This window comes from Terrapene carolina, unplaced genomic scaffold (assembly GCF_002925995.2).
Source record: "Terrapene carolina triunguis isolate 2854851 unplaced genomic scaffold, T_m_triunguis-2.0 Scaffold147, whole genome shotgun sequence".
Taxonomy (NCBI): domain Eukaryota; kingdom Metazoa; phylum Chordata; order Testudines; family Emydidae; genus Terrapene; species Terrapene triunguis.
The window spans coordinates 5,746,543-5,760,266 of NW_020664498.1; the positions used below are offsets into that span (position 1 = coordinate 5,746,543).

Here is a 13,724-nt window from a genome sequence, read left to right on the forward strand (position 1 = left end):
GTTTGGAGTGAATAGTTTATTCAGTATATTTTTCTTTTTCTGTTTGTAAATTTTCTGTTGGAAGCTACTTATTTTCTTGAATGGGTTCATTATTTAAATGATTTCTACAAGGAATTTTCTATCTATAGATCATTTGTGATCAACTTGCTACGAGTATTCTGTTTTTGAAATTTGAGCAATGATAGCTAGCTTTGATTGGGCACAGAAGTCACATGACACGATTCTATTCCCTAGCTGGATAAATGTGAGTCTTAGAATCAGGCTGTAGTGGGAATATTTGTGGGTGAGAATTCAAGGTTTGATTTCCATGAATTTACTGTAATGCTTACTTTTTCAGTGAACATCCCTGCTTGTAAACTTGTTCACTGGAATACAAAATGGGTGAGACTACAGCTGGAGCTTACTTGAGGATTACTTACTTTGGAGGGATTCGCCCATTTTAGTTTCAGTCTCCAAAACTTTCAGTATATCTTCTCTTTATCCATAGGGCACGTACAGCACAAGCTTCCCTGTACTACCTGGTCAACATGCCTCTGCTCTCCTGGAACGACCACCTCTAGGGATACATCTACATCAGCGCTAATCCCAACATTTGCCTACCACTGATGCAGCTCCATCAGTCATAGCATTGGTGGAACTGCTAGGGAATGTAGGAGTGCAGGTGTTTTCACCATCAGGTCACACTCTGAACACAGTTTGACAACAGGGTGATAAATAAAAGCTCATGCATGCTCTGTTTTAGTGCTTACACCACTGGCAACTCTGGGAAGTACACCACTGGTTGACCAACAGTGCAGAAAAGCTAGTGTAGACGAGGCCCTGGGGCAGAAAAGTCTCCATGGCCCATTCAATCCTTGGTCTCTCTGCTGAGGCATTCAGTAAATTCTAACTGTGTTTGTGATATAGGTGCCTCTGCACTGTTATCCAAGAAAATACTCTCTCTATTTGTATTTTGATAAACTGCCCTCTCCTAATATAATTTAACAGTCCAATTCCTGGAGGGGCAGTATGATAAATTTTAAGCCACCCTGTTTCCCAGATCTCATTCAGCAACACAATCTACACACAGCTACCCAGAATGCTCACAAGACAGCCTATAATTCATTACTACTGTATGGCTCAGAGAGGCAAGGTTGATAGGTTTCTTTGGCTCTCAAAGACTCAGCAATATTAATTAAAGTCAACCAAGAATTTTATGCAGTAGAGAAAGAAAGCAGAGGGGATGACAGGAAGCAGTAAATAAACAGAGGCCAAAACAGCTGAAGGAAGCTTATAAGGTCATCAGCTACACTAGAGTGGTCACCAGCCACGCTGCAAGGGATGGGATATGTCAAAGGAAGGGAAGGTTAGCTGCAGCTATTATGAGATGGGAGGGACTGAGGGAGCTGCTATTTTTTAATGGAATGACGGATGGTTTGGTGGTTAAGACACAGAAAATCTGCTGCAGATTTCCTTTGTGACATCAGGCAAGTCATGTAGGTGTTTGAGATCACCAGCTGGAGTTAGGGCATGAATTGACACAATTAGGTTCATTATGCACTGGAGGTGGAAGTACCTCTGAAGTAGCTGATATTGGGACTCATCAATGTCAAACTGAAGATATCAGAATAGGTGGAGCATGTCTGTTCTTATATGCAAATTCCTGTGTTCCTTCTCTTTCCTAAAGTAAGCAGAGATGGGCAATTTTGTAAAGGCTCCATATCTATGGTCAGTTTTGTTTTCTATCTGCAATTCCAACATTTATTTCAAGACTAGAAGTTTAGAGAGGAGAGAGAAAAGGAATGAAGGAGGAAAGTAAGTGAAATAAAATTAATGCTCTCAAAACGCTAACATCTACATGTCTGTGAAGTTGTTCATTAGTCAGAATTGTTCTGTCCTGCTCATACAATTCCTTCCTACTATGGCAGTTTGTCGTCAGGACATTGAGTATGACACTGGAACTGAACTGTTCAGTGCTATCACAATACGGCCCTTACAGCTTATATTATTATTATTACTACTACTATTTATATTGCAGTAATAGCTAGGAGCCCTTGTCATGGATCAGGACACAAAACACAGAACAAATAGATAGTAAGCTCTTTGGGGCAGGGATCTTGTAAGTTGTTATTGTAATCGTAGGTGAGTTTTTGAATGGGAGGGAGAATGAAACTATATAAACGGGGGGGGGGTGTCTTCTCGATTCTGTATTTCAGAATGGCTTTCAATTCGTTATGCAAAGACGACTTGCTGCGCCCCAGGATACGAAGCGCTTTGAGCCTGACCCCCAGAAGCCAGAGCAGTTACCAAACGCCACCTCTGACAGAGCTTCAACGCCTGCTGTGGACACATAAGCCTTCCACTGGCCACGTGAATGAAGTCTGGCCAAACCTCTACGTGGGAGACTTGTAAGTGAGATTCTCCTAAAGAACCTGACCTCAAAATGAGACAAGAACGAGGAGATAAATGGGGGCTCTGTCAAATGAAATCACTGGAGAATGGAAGGTTTGGGAATCATCAGCTAATGGGGGCCCAATCCTTGGGTCTGGTTGAACTATGCCTAGGGCAGGGGAGGAGAAGGCAGCTTTACACCATCTTTATGCCTCCTCTAATCCTAAGGCGTAAAGTGAGCATGGACCACATCTCCTCTGTGGTCATACAGAAGCACTGCATCAGGACTGCATCAGTACAGCAGCTAAGCATGCTGCCAGTGCTTAAATAATAACAATACTTTTTTAATGTTTGCTTTGAAAAAAATTGTTTTTTCCAATGAAAACCTGAAAGAAACATGATGGAAATGAAAAATTCACAAGAGCCAGTTTGTGCTGAAAAAAAAATATTGATGGGGAAAAATTGAGCCACGCCAGTTTGCTAGTATTTCAAAGCACCTAGCGTCTGTAACCGACAGCAGCACAATTCCATTATAGTTTGGCCCAGAGGTTTGTGGGGCAGTGGGCAGAGAAATCCTTGCACAACCCCCTGAATACCCAAGGTGTTCCTTCTTTCAGATATACAGCTCGGGACAAAGAGCAGCTGCGCCGAATGGGTATCACCCACATTGTGAATGCTGCTGCTGGCAGATTTCACATTGACACTGGAGCTAAATTCTACAGAGACCTGCCTGTAGATTATTATGGAATAGAAGCTGATGATGATCCAAATTTTGATCTCAGCATTTACTTCTATCAAGCTGCCAGATATATAAGAGCAGCGCTGAATTCTCCAAGAGGTAACAACACCGGCTATGCACGTTACGTGGCTTCAGCATAAAAACAAGCAGAGCAAGTCATCAGCTAGCATTCAGCACAAGCAGATTCCAAGTAGAGATGGGTGGGAATTGAAATACCTGGTCACACAGCCACTACCCATAATCCCACAGCTAGTCTGGTAAGCCAGTTAGCCCATTAGCCATAAAGGGAAGGTGAGTAGTTTTTCACTGAAACCTTAGCCCTGCCAAGAGAAGGAGACACAAAGCCTTGCTACAACTGAAATCTATTTCTATATCTCCCACTATGCTCAGAACTCAGCTGGAGCAGCCAGGCTGTGTGCTGGAGGAAAGTAAGCTGCACACAGTTACCGCCAGACCACAACACAGGAAGAAGGGCATCTTAAGAGCCATCTTCACAGGTCTCACAATTACAGTAACATCTCTGCCAATTCATGTGACGATTCAGTGCTCACCAGCACTCATAATTGCTCCCAGCACCTATAGAGTGGTCTGTCACTGGGGTATAGTATATAGCATGCAGAGCCATTAGACTAGCATATCTTTAAACCACAATCACACACCCCTATGCGAGTGCACTTTCTGCAGGTTACAGATCACAGCTTCTTTACATCTGGCCATTGGAAAAAATAGAGGCAAATTTAAAAGATGTGGCGCTATGGGTGGGAATAAACATCTCCAGCCCTTATGCACTAGAAAGAAAAACTCATAAACCTCTCATGAGGAAAAAGAGAGAGAAGACTTGCTTTCAAACCTGCAGTCTATTTCAATGCCAGGAAGCCAGTGGTCTGAAATATTATACGGCACAGAAGAATTAAGAGCCAGATTTTTCAAACAAATGAGGTCTGCAGTTGTACACTCAGTGTTCAAAGTAGTTAGCATGATGGCAAATGAGGGGGGAAAGGTGTTGCCACTTCTTGAGCTGTGTCGGCCCCTTTGGGCCCCCTAGGGGAGAGCAGGTTGCATCTGCTTTCTGCCAGGACAATCTCTGTGAGTGGGCTCTCTCTGTGGTCAGGAGGCATAGACCCTGTGGTGAATCCAGATAGTTAAGTGCAAATCTTTATTGGGAGGGTTTTCCATAGCACCACAAAGTTAAGTGATTACAGACTTGCACAAATGGTAATTATGCACCTAAGGGCCTGTTCTGTTTCAACAGTTGCAAGTTTTTACAGCAACATTGATCCTAAACACTAATTACTAAGGTAGGATGTATCTGACACAAAGGTCCATAGCTACTACACTCCAGGGTTAGTCCTAAGCGGCAAAATTTGGACCTGGATTGTGAACACCCAGAAGTTCAGAGGCTATTTGGAAGACTTGATCTGGCCCATCATAAAGATTTACTTGGGCTTTGAAAAACTGAGGTCTATGTTTGGCATTCAAAACCACCACCATAGTTCAGGGAGTTTGGATCTGGACCCCCTTCTACTACAGTGTGTGCTATTTACGAATTAAGTCAGCCCTCTGAAGAAAGGTAGAATCCGTTGTAAATCCATGGTAAATTCTAGCGTAGAGAATGTACAAAGGAATAAAACATGAGAACCATGTTGACTTAGTGGCTCCCTTTCCCCCGGATGATGTTAGTACAACTTTGCCCACAAAGCCTTTCTGGGTACATTCCAGAATACTGAAAGTGGAACGGTTAAGAAAATAGACTATATTGCTGCCCCATGGAACTACAGTTTGGGTATAAGGTAATCACAGCTGAACTAATCGTAGCTAGAATTGAGTCCTACAGTTACGGCTATAGATATTACTTTACTGAACTCCCCGAGTCCACATGCCAGCAGGAGTGCTGGGAATGGAGAGAAGACCAAATTAAAAAAAAAAAAAAAAAACAATCCAGCTGCTGCTGACAGTCATCATTTTAAGTTTTTTTTAAAAGGGGTGACAGAGTTTGATACGTATACGAACAAGATGTTCTGGAAGCACAATTCCCTGAGCTATAGTAACTCAGCAGCTCAATATCCAGGGCCTGCACAGGAAAAAAAAAAGGAGGGATGGGTGTGTTATCCAAATAGCCGCATTTATTTAAAAGTAGTGATACACAGCAACATAGATGTACCAGGTAACACGAGGGCCATTCATTTGAAAGTCAGGATATACCATGGTATTTTTGTTTGATCGAGAAACTGTTTGGTAGAACTGCCACTTAATTATGACTAGTTCGTTCCACACAGCTTTTTAGAAGGTATTTTTATTAACTTGTTCATCCAGGAGGATACAGAGTCACATTTAAGTATATATGACGCACACACACATACTGTTTTTTTTAAGCTGTGAATCAAATATTTTATCTTTAGAATTACACTTGAGGCCAGATTCTGTTCTGTTACACCACTGTAAATCCAGAGTAATGTCACTGAAATCAGAGTTACTCCAGATTTATGCTAGTGTTACTGAGCAGCAGACATTCCCAGCGGGATAGGGTTGGTTTTGTTTGATTTCAGTGGGAGCTCTATTGTATCCTTAAAGGGGAACTGTTGTCTTAGTTATTGGACACCCTTGACCTCCTTTCCACCAATACTATTCTGGAGTATTGGTAAGTAAAGGAGCACCCATCACCCTCAATGTGCAACCTCTTAAGTCTTGACTGTCAGAGAGCAGGTGTCCAGAAGCTGCTGCTGTAGCTAGGCCATGAGAGCACTATTTAATGAGGTGCCACCATTCCAGCTTCTTTGGCTTGTGCCCTGCTTGAAAACCAGCCACTCCATACCTGCATGGCCCTATGGCACACAGTCAGTACAACCGTTGGTTTCAATTGACAATATAACTACCACAGTAGTTTGAGAATCCCCATTCATGGGTCAGCAAGTGAGATGAATCTCCTCCAAGCAAGCTAATCCATGCAGCCAGAAATGTTTCTGGCTGATCCTTTACTGAACTTGTTTGCTTCAGATAGGAGAAGGCACTAGGGGAGAGAACAACACCATGAATATCAATTTCGCTCCTTTGCATGGGAATGCGTACAATTTGCATTTTTTCAGACTATAACTAAATGCGAATGCAAATCTGCAGTTTTTGATAAAGTCTGCAGAAGGAGAAAAATAATCTGTGGACACAGATCAGAGAAGTCCATGGAAAATTATTAGACTACATGCGGAGAGAAAGGTTTGCAAATACAGGATTTTCTTTTTATTGATCTGTGCACATATTTTAAACAAGCAGATGAAAACCATCAATTAACTCATTGAAATTATGGGTGTTCAGAAAAGACCATTCTTCTAACATTGTGCTGGTGCAAATGCAAAAGTTGGTCTCCCCTTAAGGGAGGCAGAGCGGCCCAGCGACTTAACAAGGATTTTCCTCCTTGAATCTGCGGCAGGCTCATTAGGCATGTCACTTAACCTCCCACTTTCCCCACCTGATCACAATTCTTGGCCACATCTGTGAGCACTTTCAAACCCTCAGATAATAGGTACTATATAGGATAAGGGCTTGTCTACACAGCGCAGCAAAGTGCGCTAGAGGGGGGTGATTTCTAAAGCGCATCAATGTGTTGCGTACTAACTGTCCTGTGTACACCCTGCTGGCATGAACCAAAAGTTCCCTTGGGTGCATTAATATAGAAATCACATCCCTCTAGTGAGCATTGCTGTGCCGTGTAGATTAGCCCTACATTGGAAGTAGGCCTTTGCTATTGTTCAGCTGATAGTAAAGACACAATTGGTTCTGCCCATGGCTTTATGGTAGTGGGTAAAATAAAACAAGTGATGAGAAAAACAAGGGTAAGCTATCAGAGGGGTAGCCGTGTTAGTCTGAATCTGTAAAAAGCAACAGAGGGTCCTGTGGCACCTTTAAGACTAACAGAAGTATTGGGAGCATAAGCTTTCGTGGGTAAGAACCTCACTTCTTCAGATGCCTGAAGGGTAAGCTAGAAGATTCACAGATGCATAGAATAGGCCAGATCCTCAGCTGTTGTACATTGGTGTTATTCCACTGAAGTCAATGGGGCAAGGCCCATTTACACTGGCTGAAGAGCTGGTTCACAGTTTTAACCCAAATTAACTCAGTCCTATGAGGAAGCAAAGGCTAGTTCAAGGCATTTAGCTCAGTTAATGGTGGGTAACAAAAAGGACAATCAGATCTTATGTGCTGTAATGTCTAATTTGTTAAACAACATTCAATTTTCCAACTAGAATTTGGCCAACAAAGTTGAATTTGCAAAATTCATCCCTGGTGGAAACCCTGTGAAGTCAGCGGAGTTACATCAGGGATGAATCTGAGATAATAGCCATATTCCGTTGTTAGAAAGAAAGTGTTATTGTTCTATGTAAATCCCAGCCAGATGACAGATCTTCATCCATCCATGGCATGTCTGGCTTTCTGCTGACTCTACTCTGGGAATGAGGACCTGGAGCATGGATACCAGACGCCAAGGTATCTTTGCTAGCTGCTTCCCTGCTAGAGGCCTAGGTAATATTCTGCCATCAAGAGTGCTCAGGTCTGCCATCCAGAACATACCCATTTCAGGATCGATTCAGTAAAACAAGTGCAATACATCACAGTGAGTTCAGATTGCACTTGCCCCGTTTATATCAACTGCTATCAGACAAGGATCACAGCCTGTAAGAAGAGCTAAACAGCAACATGGCTTTTTTTTCCTTACTCAAGTTTAACATTCATTTGTTTGCTGCAAAACAATCACATAGTAAATTAAAATCTTCTTTCATTAGAGCAATTTCACACTAATGAAATCATTTCACGTGAATGATTTATCTGCATCAAACAGTCACTTTATTGTCAGCACGTAGAATTCATCCGAATCTCTGTGCAACAAAGGACAACAGCCAGGAATAAAGACTGAAAATATAAAGGAGGTAAATTATCTTAATCTACATGCCATGGTGATAAGTGCTTTAGAAAGCTAGGCAGATTAGCTCTAAAGCCAATCATAGGCTGGTCTAGTGTCTTGGTGGGAGACCTTCAGAAACTAATAGCTGATATGAAAAGGAGTCATTTAAAGTGAAGATCTAGTCAGAGAAGCAAATATGAAAAGGCAGCACCTTCTTACTGCCTCCATCTTCTCTTTGTATTTGAGACATATCTACTCACTCACTGATAAAATCAAAGGTCTGCTGCTCCCAGTCCTGCAGAGGAGAGGCAGGAATGGGAGAGGGAGCTCTGGCTTTATCCTGCATCCCTAACAAAAAAGGGTCAGGTAAGTTCCAATGGTGGAATCTTTGGGGGTGCATAAGAAGGAAAAAACACAGCTTGGTCTCCAGATCCCAGATTAAATGTGGAGACTGACAAGGGTGCTGGAGCAATGTATATAGTGGGGGTGCTGAGAGCCATTGAACCAAACTGTAAACCTTGTATATAATGGAAACCACTTCAAGCCAGGGGGTGCGGAAACATCCCTAGTTCCAGCACCTATGGAGACTGGGCATACTTGAGATGGAAGAGTCATTGAGTGAGAATAAATATGAAACCCAACATTTAAAAAAAAAACAGTCGCTTTACTGATTGCAGTCTCACACTCCAAGGGCTTGTCTGTACAGCAAGCTAGTGTGTGGCAAGCGAGGGGGTGAATCTACAACTGCCGCAAGCTAATTCGCCATGTGGACCCTGCTATCATGCACAAAAAGTTCCATACAGGAAATTTTAGTCAAAGTCAAAGCACATTATGGCACTTTCAGTGCATGGTGGCAGGATCCACACAACGCAGCAAGCTAGTGCGCTTTAGATTTACACGCCTGGCTTGCCGCTCACTAATTTGCCATGTACACAAGCCCAAAGCCAACAAATGGAGTTCTGACTGACAAGTACTCAGAACAGTCTTCTATTTTAACCATGCTGAATTTCAGGGACAGTTTGGATTCAGATCCAATCTAGTCTATGGATCTAGTGCTGGGTCAGACCCATAGCAGTAGGACCTTCTTTTCTGGATGTAGCTCAAACCCTGGACATTTTTAATATTATTATATCTAGAGCTTCATAAATATGTACAGTGTTTTTCAGACACATAAAAGAAAGTGTCCCTGGCTTCTTCCAAGAACATCCTTTCTTCCAAGATTTCCACCATTTGGGGCTGGGGTATATAAGAACTTCTGGAGTCTCCCAGTGCCACTAATTGATGTTTGACCTTGTGCAAGCAACTTAGGCTTGGATTTTAAAGAAACCAGTGGGAGATAGGCACCTGATTCTATTTAATTTTAACAGGAGTTGTGTGCTTAACTCCTTTAGTCTCCTTTGAAAATCGCAGTCCAAACTTATCTGGGTCTCAACTGTCTCCTCTGTAAAATGAGGAGAGCAATGCAAAACCTATCTACTTACCAGGGGTATTGTGAGGATTAACGGTTGCATAAGACTTTGAAAATGAAGCACTCTGAAGTGCAAGGAATTATCTTTTAAAGGCCATTTCCCTTACTCACAGCACATATTGGCCTATTTTGCAAATACTCCCATTGACTTCAGTGGAACTACTCATGGTGTAAAATACAATTCAACATGAGAAAGGGGATCCTTATTTGTCTCACAATAATTTCTGAAATCTGTATATGAAAAGGAAAAATGATAACACAAGCAGCAGCTGATTTTTTTTAATTGCAAGATCAATAATAAGAGATTTTAAAAAATGTTTTAAAGCCTGGTCAATATCTGCTCTCGACAGAGGGGAGTTGGTACTACTTCCTTGTAGTCTATATTTGTCCTTTGCTTTCTATTGAAGACATGTCTATATTTAGGGGCAGGGCTCAGGTTTCTTATGCCAGGATAGTGAAAGGTGACTGTCTCATCAGATACAGGCCATTGTGGAATTAAACCTTCTCTGACCCTGCTGACAAGAAGAGGTTTTAAACCACATGCTCGCTCATTCTCTGAGCATGTGACTATAAGGTCATCATTAGTCAAAATTGCAACTGTTGCTATAAACTCCTTAAATAAAAGCAGTGTCACAAAAGCAATGAAATATGAGATGAAAACCAATGCACAGAGTACAAGGTATTAACAGCCAGGGAGACAGGCACAGCAAACAAGTTTCTTTGGCTGGACAGATTGACATCATCCACACAGGGGTATCTTTGGCCTGCTCTACACTAGAAAATTAAGTTGACTTAAATAGGTCACTTGGATACGTGACAAATCCACACCCGAGCGTTGTAATTAAGCCAACCTAACCGTCAGCGTAGACAGTGCCAGGTCGACCTACCTAGTACCTCTCTGGGAGGTGGATTTCCTACACCAACGGGAAAACGCCTCCCGTCGGCACAGGTAGCGTCTACTCTGAAGCACTTCAGTGGTGCAGCTGTCGCATTTCAAGTGTAGACAAGTCCTTTTTTCCTGATCCCTGATAATAGAGAAGCTAACATGCTGTTAGAATGAACAAACCAAGGACAAACCCTGACAAGCTGTAGGCTCTACAATGTCCACATCATCAAACACCCCTGCATTTTAAAGGCTTACAATAACCACAATGGTTGTATTCTGCCTCCAAGGGACAACAAAATGGGATATTTTCTGCCCCTTTGGGATCAGTTGTTCTCACTTTCTTCTGGACATAAGTTGTAACGTATTCTAATAGTATCTAGCTGAGCTGGATGAATAGCATTTGGTAAGCAGGAAATTTGATGGATTAGTGGCCTTTGAAAAATGAGTTGGTCTCAGACCTGCTTCTATAAAACTCACATTCCCTATTTGGGCTGGATCCTGAATGCTGAGTGGTACTCCCACTAGTTTGAATGGAGGAGAAGAGAACTCAAGTACAGAACAGCTGTGGAAAGTGAACTACCCAATCGTACCTAGAGAGGGTCTCTCCAGGGCAGGATGGTGACACACTGCAGGATTTGCTATACTGCTCTTCCCATAGTTTGCACATTACTGAAATCAGTGGCATACTCAAGGTAGTCAATTATCCATTTTTAAAGTTACCTGCTAGTAAAGAACAAACTGGATGTCATAGGGATAGCAGCAATTGCGAAGCCCTTGTTGTAAAAGGAAAAAGCAAAGAGAATCATATTCAAATGAGTGCAGACAGCCTATTCAAATGTTAGGCTACTTTCCTCAAAGAAAAATGCCAATTAGGACTTAATTTTCACTCTCAGCTTGAAGAGATGTCAGCACCTCTGAAAAGTCTTCCCCTTTGTGTTGCAGGCAGATAAATAGAGCAGGTAGAACAATGGGGAAATTTTGCAAAAGTTTGTTCACTTTTTTGTTGGAAATTTTGAAATTCAGAGTTTTTCAGCCAGCTCTACTAGATAATGCTGCACCTTTCTATACCCGCTTTCACGGAAAGGCTCTCTGCCCACATTTTACAGGCAGACCTGTGAGCCAAAGAGCTTTGCAGAAGGATAAGTATCATTCCCACTGCTATGGATGAGGGAACCCAAACACAGAGGGACGAAGGGCTGGATTGGTACCTTGCAGTTCGTCATGAGAGCAGGGACCAAATGGTAACTCAGGCACAGATCAGTCCCTACTCCCTCGTTTCATGATAGAAGTAAGCTGTTCCAGCCCTTCTTCTGGCATGCATCCCTTCCCCCTTCATGTTAGCTTAGCTCCACTGGCTGGTTCCCTGGGGGAGGATCCACCATCACTCTGTACCCACTTGCACAGGAGGGTGAGTAGGGTCTGACAATGTGGGGTCAGGCACAGGTCCTTACACCTCCTTACTCCCCTATCTGCATGTGCATCTGGAGTGATGAATGAATTGCCAAAATAAACCACTGGCACAAAATAGAACCTCGGAGGACATGTCTACACTGCACCTGGGACCACAGACTTGCACTTGCAGGGCTTGTGCTAGCTGCTAAAAATAACCATGTTGTGGCTCAGGTTGAAACTCAGGCTCTGAAGCCTTGGCGGCTGGGGGTGACATTCAGAGCCCAAGCCTCAATGTCAAAGTGCCATCTACTCAGGTATTTTGAGTGCACTAGTATGAGTCTGGGAACCCGGGCTGGGAGGTTTGCTCTCAGATTCAATGTAGACATACCCTGAGTTTGTCTGTCCTCAACCATCAAACTACATTCCCTCACAGATGATGTACCATGCCTGGTCTGATCATGAAAGTCTAGATGCTCCTGTCTGCAGCAGTAGCCTGGCCAAGCTCAGGCTGGATGAACTCCATCAGCAGATACGGTGTAAAATAGTGACACTTGCTCTCTCTCTTTTATTTTCAGGCAGAGTATTAGTTCACTGTGCAATGGGGATCAGCCGATCAGCAACGCTTGTACTTGCTTTCTTAATGATCTGTGAAAACAAGACCCTTGTTGATGCAATTCAGGCTGTGTGTAAACATCGAGGGGTCTGTCCCAACTCTGGCTTCCTCAAGCAGCTTCAGGAACTAGACATGCGATTAGCGAGGGAGAAAGGAAGAGGAATAGATCCCCTCAGACTTTAGATGGGGGGACATCTTCTGATTATAGACCAAGAGATACAGGTTGCCTCCAGGAAGATTGTACCTCTGGCAAGATAGATGAACCCGGACTATGCTGTAGTTGCCATATGGAGCGAGCAGGGAGAGTTTGAAATTTCACCTCCTGCAGAAATACAAGCCAGATCCTCAGCTGGTGCCTGTCAATGTCGTTCCACTGGACTTATGCCAATTCATACCAGCTGACCATCTGGCCCCTTCATTGGATCCCCTCCCTCCCCAGCAAGCCTTAGTGGACTCGTTGGAACCCCAACAAGCCCTTGTAGGTTAGTTGGGGTCCCTCACAACTACCCCACACTCTCAGACCCTTATAATGATCAACAGATATGTGAGGTCCCAGTGACGCGCTGGAAGCTGATGCACAGCTGTGAAATCACTAACACAACACAACACAGTTAGAGCCCACAGCCATGTTCTGAGCACTGCTATTTTATATAGAAACAATCATAGCTTCCATTTCCATTGGCTTTTAATCCCAGTGTCTCGAAACACTTGGCAAATAATTGGTTCAAGCCTCACAACCCCTCAGTGAGGTAGGTAAGTAATGTTAGCCCCATTTTACATATGGGGAAATTGAGGCCCGAAGATGTTAAGCAAACTGCCCCACTGACGCACTGCAAATCTGTAACAATGCCAGGAGAGGAATCCAGATCCCCTGGCGTCTAGTGCCATGTTCTATTCAGATTCCCCATCTTTCCCTTTGAAAAAGGAACGCTAACCTCATGTCAGAGCAAAATCGAACAATGCACCTACCAAATCTAATGCAGCAGCTCTGTATTCAGATTTCCCTTTTACGTCCAGTTGACCACATTCTATCTCATGAACAACTGGAAGGAGATATTTACTTCAATGCAATTACAGCCCCATACAGCGCATTGGCAAATGCAAATAATATAGAATTTCCACTCGACGGCAGATTAATTTGGTGTGATGTTTTCCCTCGAGAGTTCTTAAAGGCTTGCAGTAGTGAAAGTGTCATGCAGCTTGTATTTTTAGTACTGTAGATTCTGAGCAGGAATAGAGGGCTGTATACACTCACCCAGAACTGCTGGGTTTTTAAACCGCCACACAGTAACGTTTTTACTGAGCGCAGCACCCTTCCTGTGTGTGTCTCAGAGTAATATGAAAACGAGACTTCCCTGCAGAGCT

General features: G+C 43.1%; 1 protein-coding gene across 3 annotated transcripts in view; it reads left to right on the top strand.

Annotated features, from left to right (window-relative positions):
- Positions 1-12,669, top strand: part of LOC112106598 (dual specificity protein phosphatase 13-like) — a 32,781-nt gene extending 20,112 nt beyond the window's left edge. For 2 of the 3 annotated variants that reach the window (XM_024199941.3, XM_029912009.1), the window contains exons 2-4: positions 2,196-2,387; positions 2,988-3,208; positions 12,322-12,669. In XM_024199941.3, coding sequence (XP_024055709.2) covers positions 2,197-2,387; positions 2,988-3,208; positions 12,322-12,542 — 633 coding nt within the window. In that variant the 5' untranslated portion in view covers position 2,196 and the 3' untranslated portion in view covers positions 12,543-12,669. Of the gene's footprint in view, positions 1-1,675; positions 1,795-2,195; positions 2,388-2,987; positions 3,209-12,321 lie in introns of those variants that run through there. The other variant, XM_024199943.3, reaches the window with a different exon arrangement.
- The last annotated feature ends 1,055 nt before the right edge of the window (positions 12,670-13,724 follow it).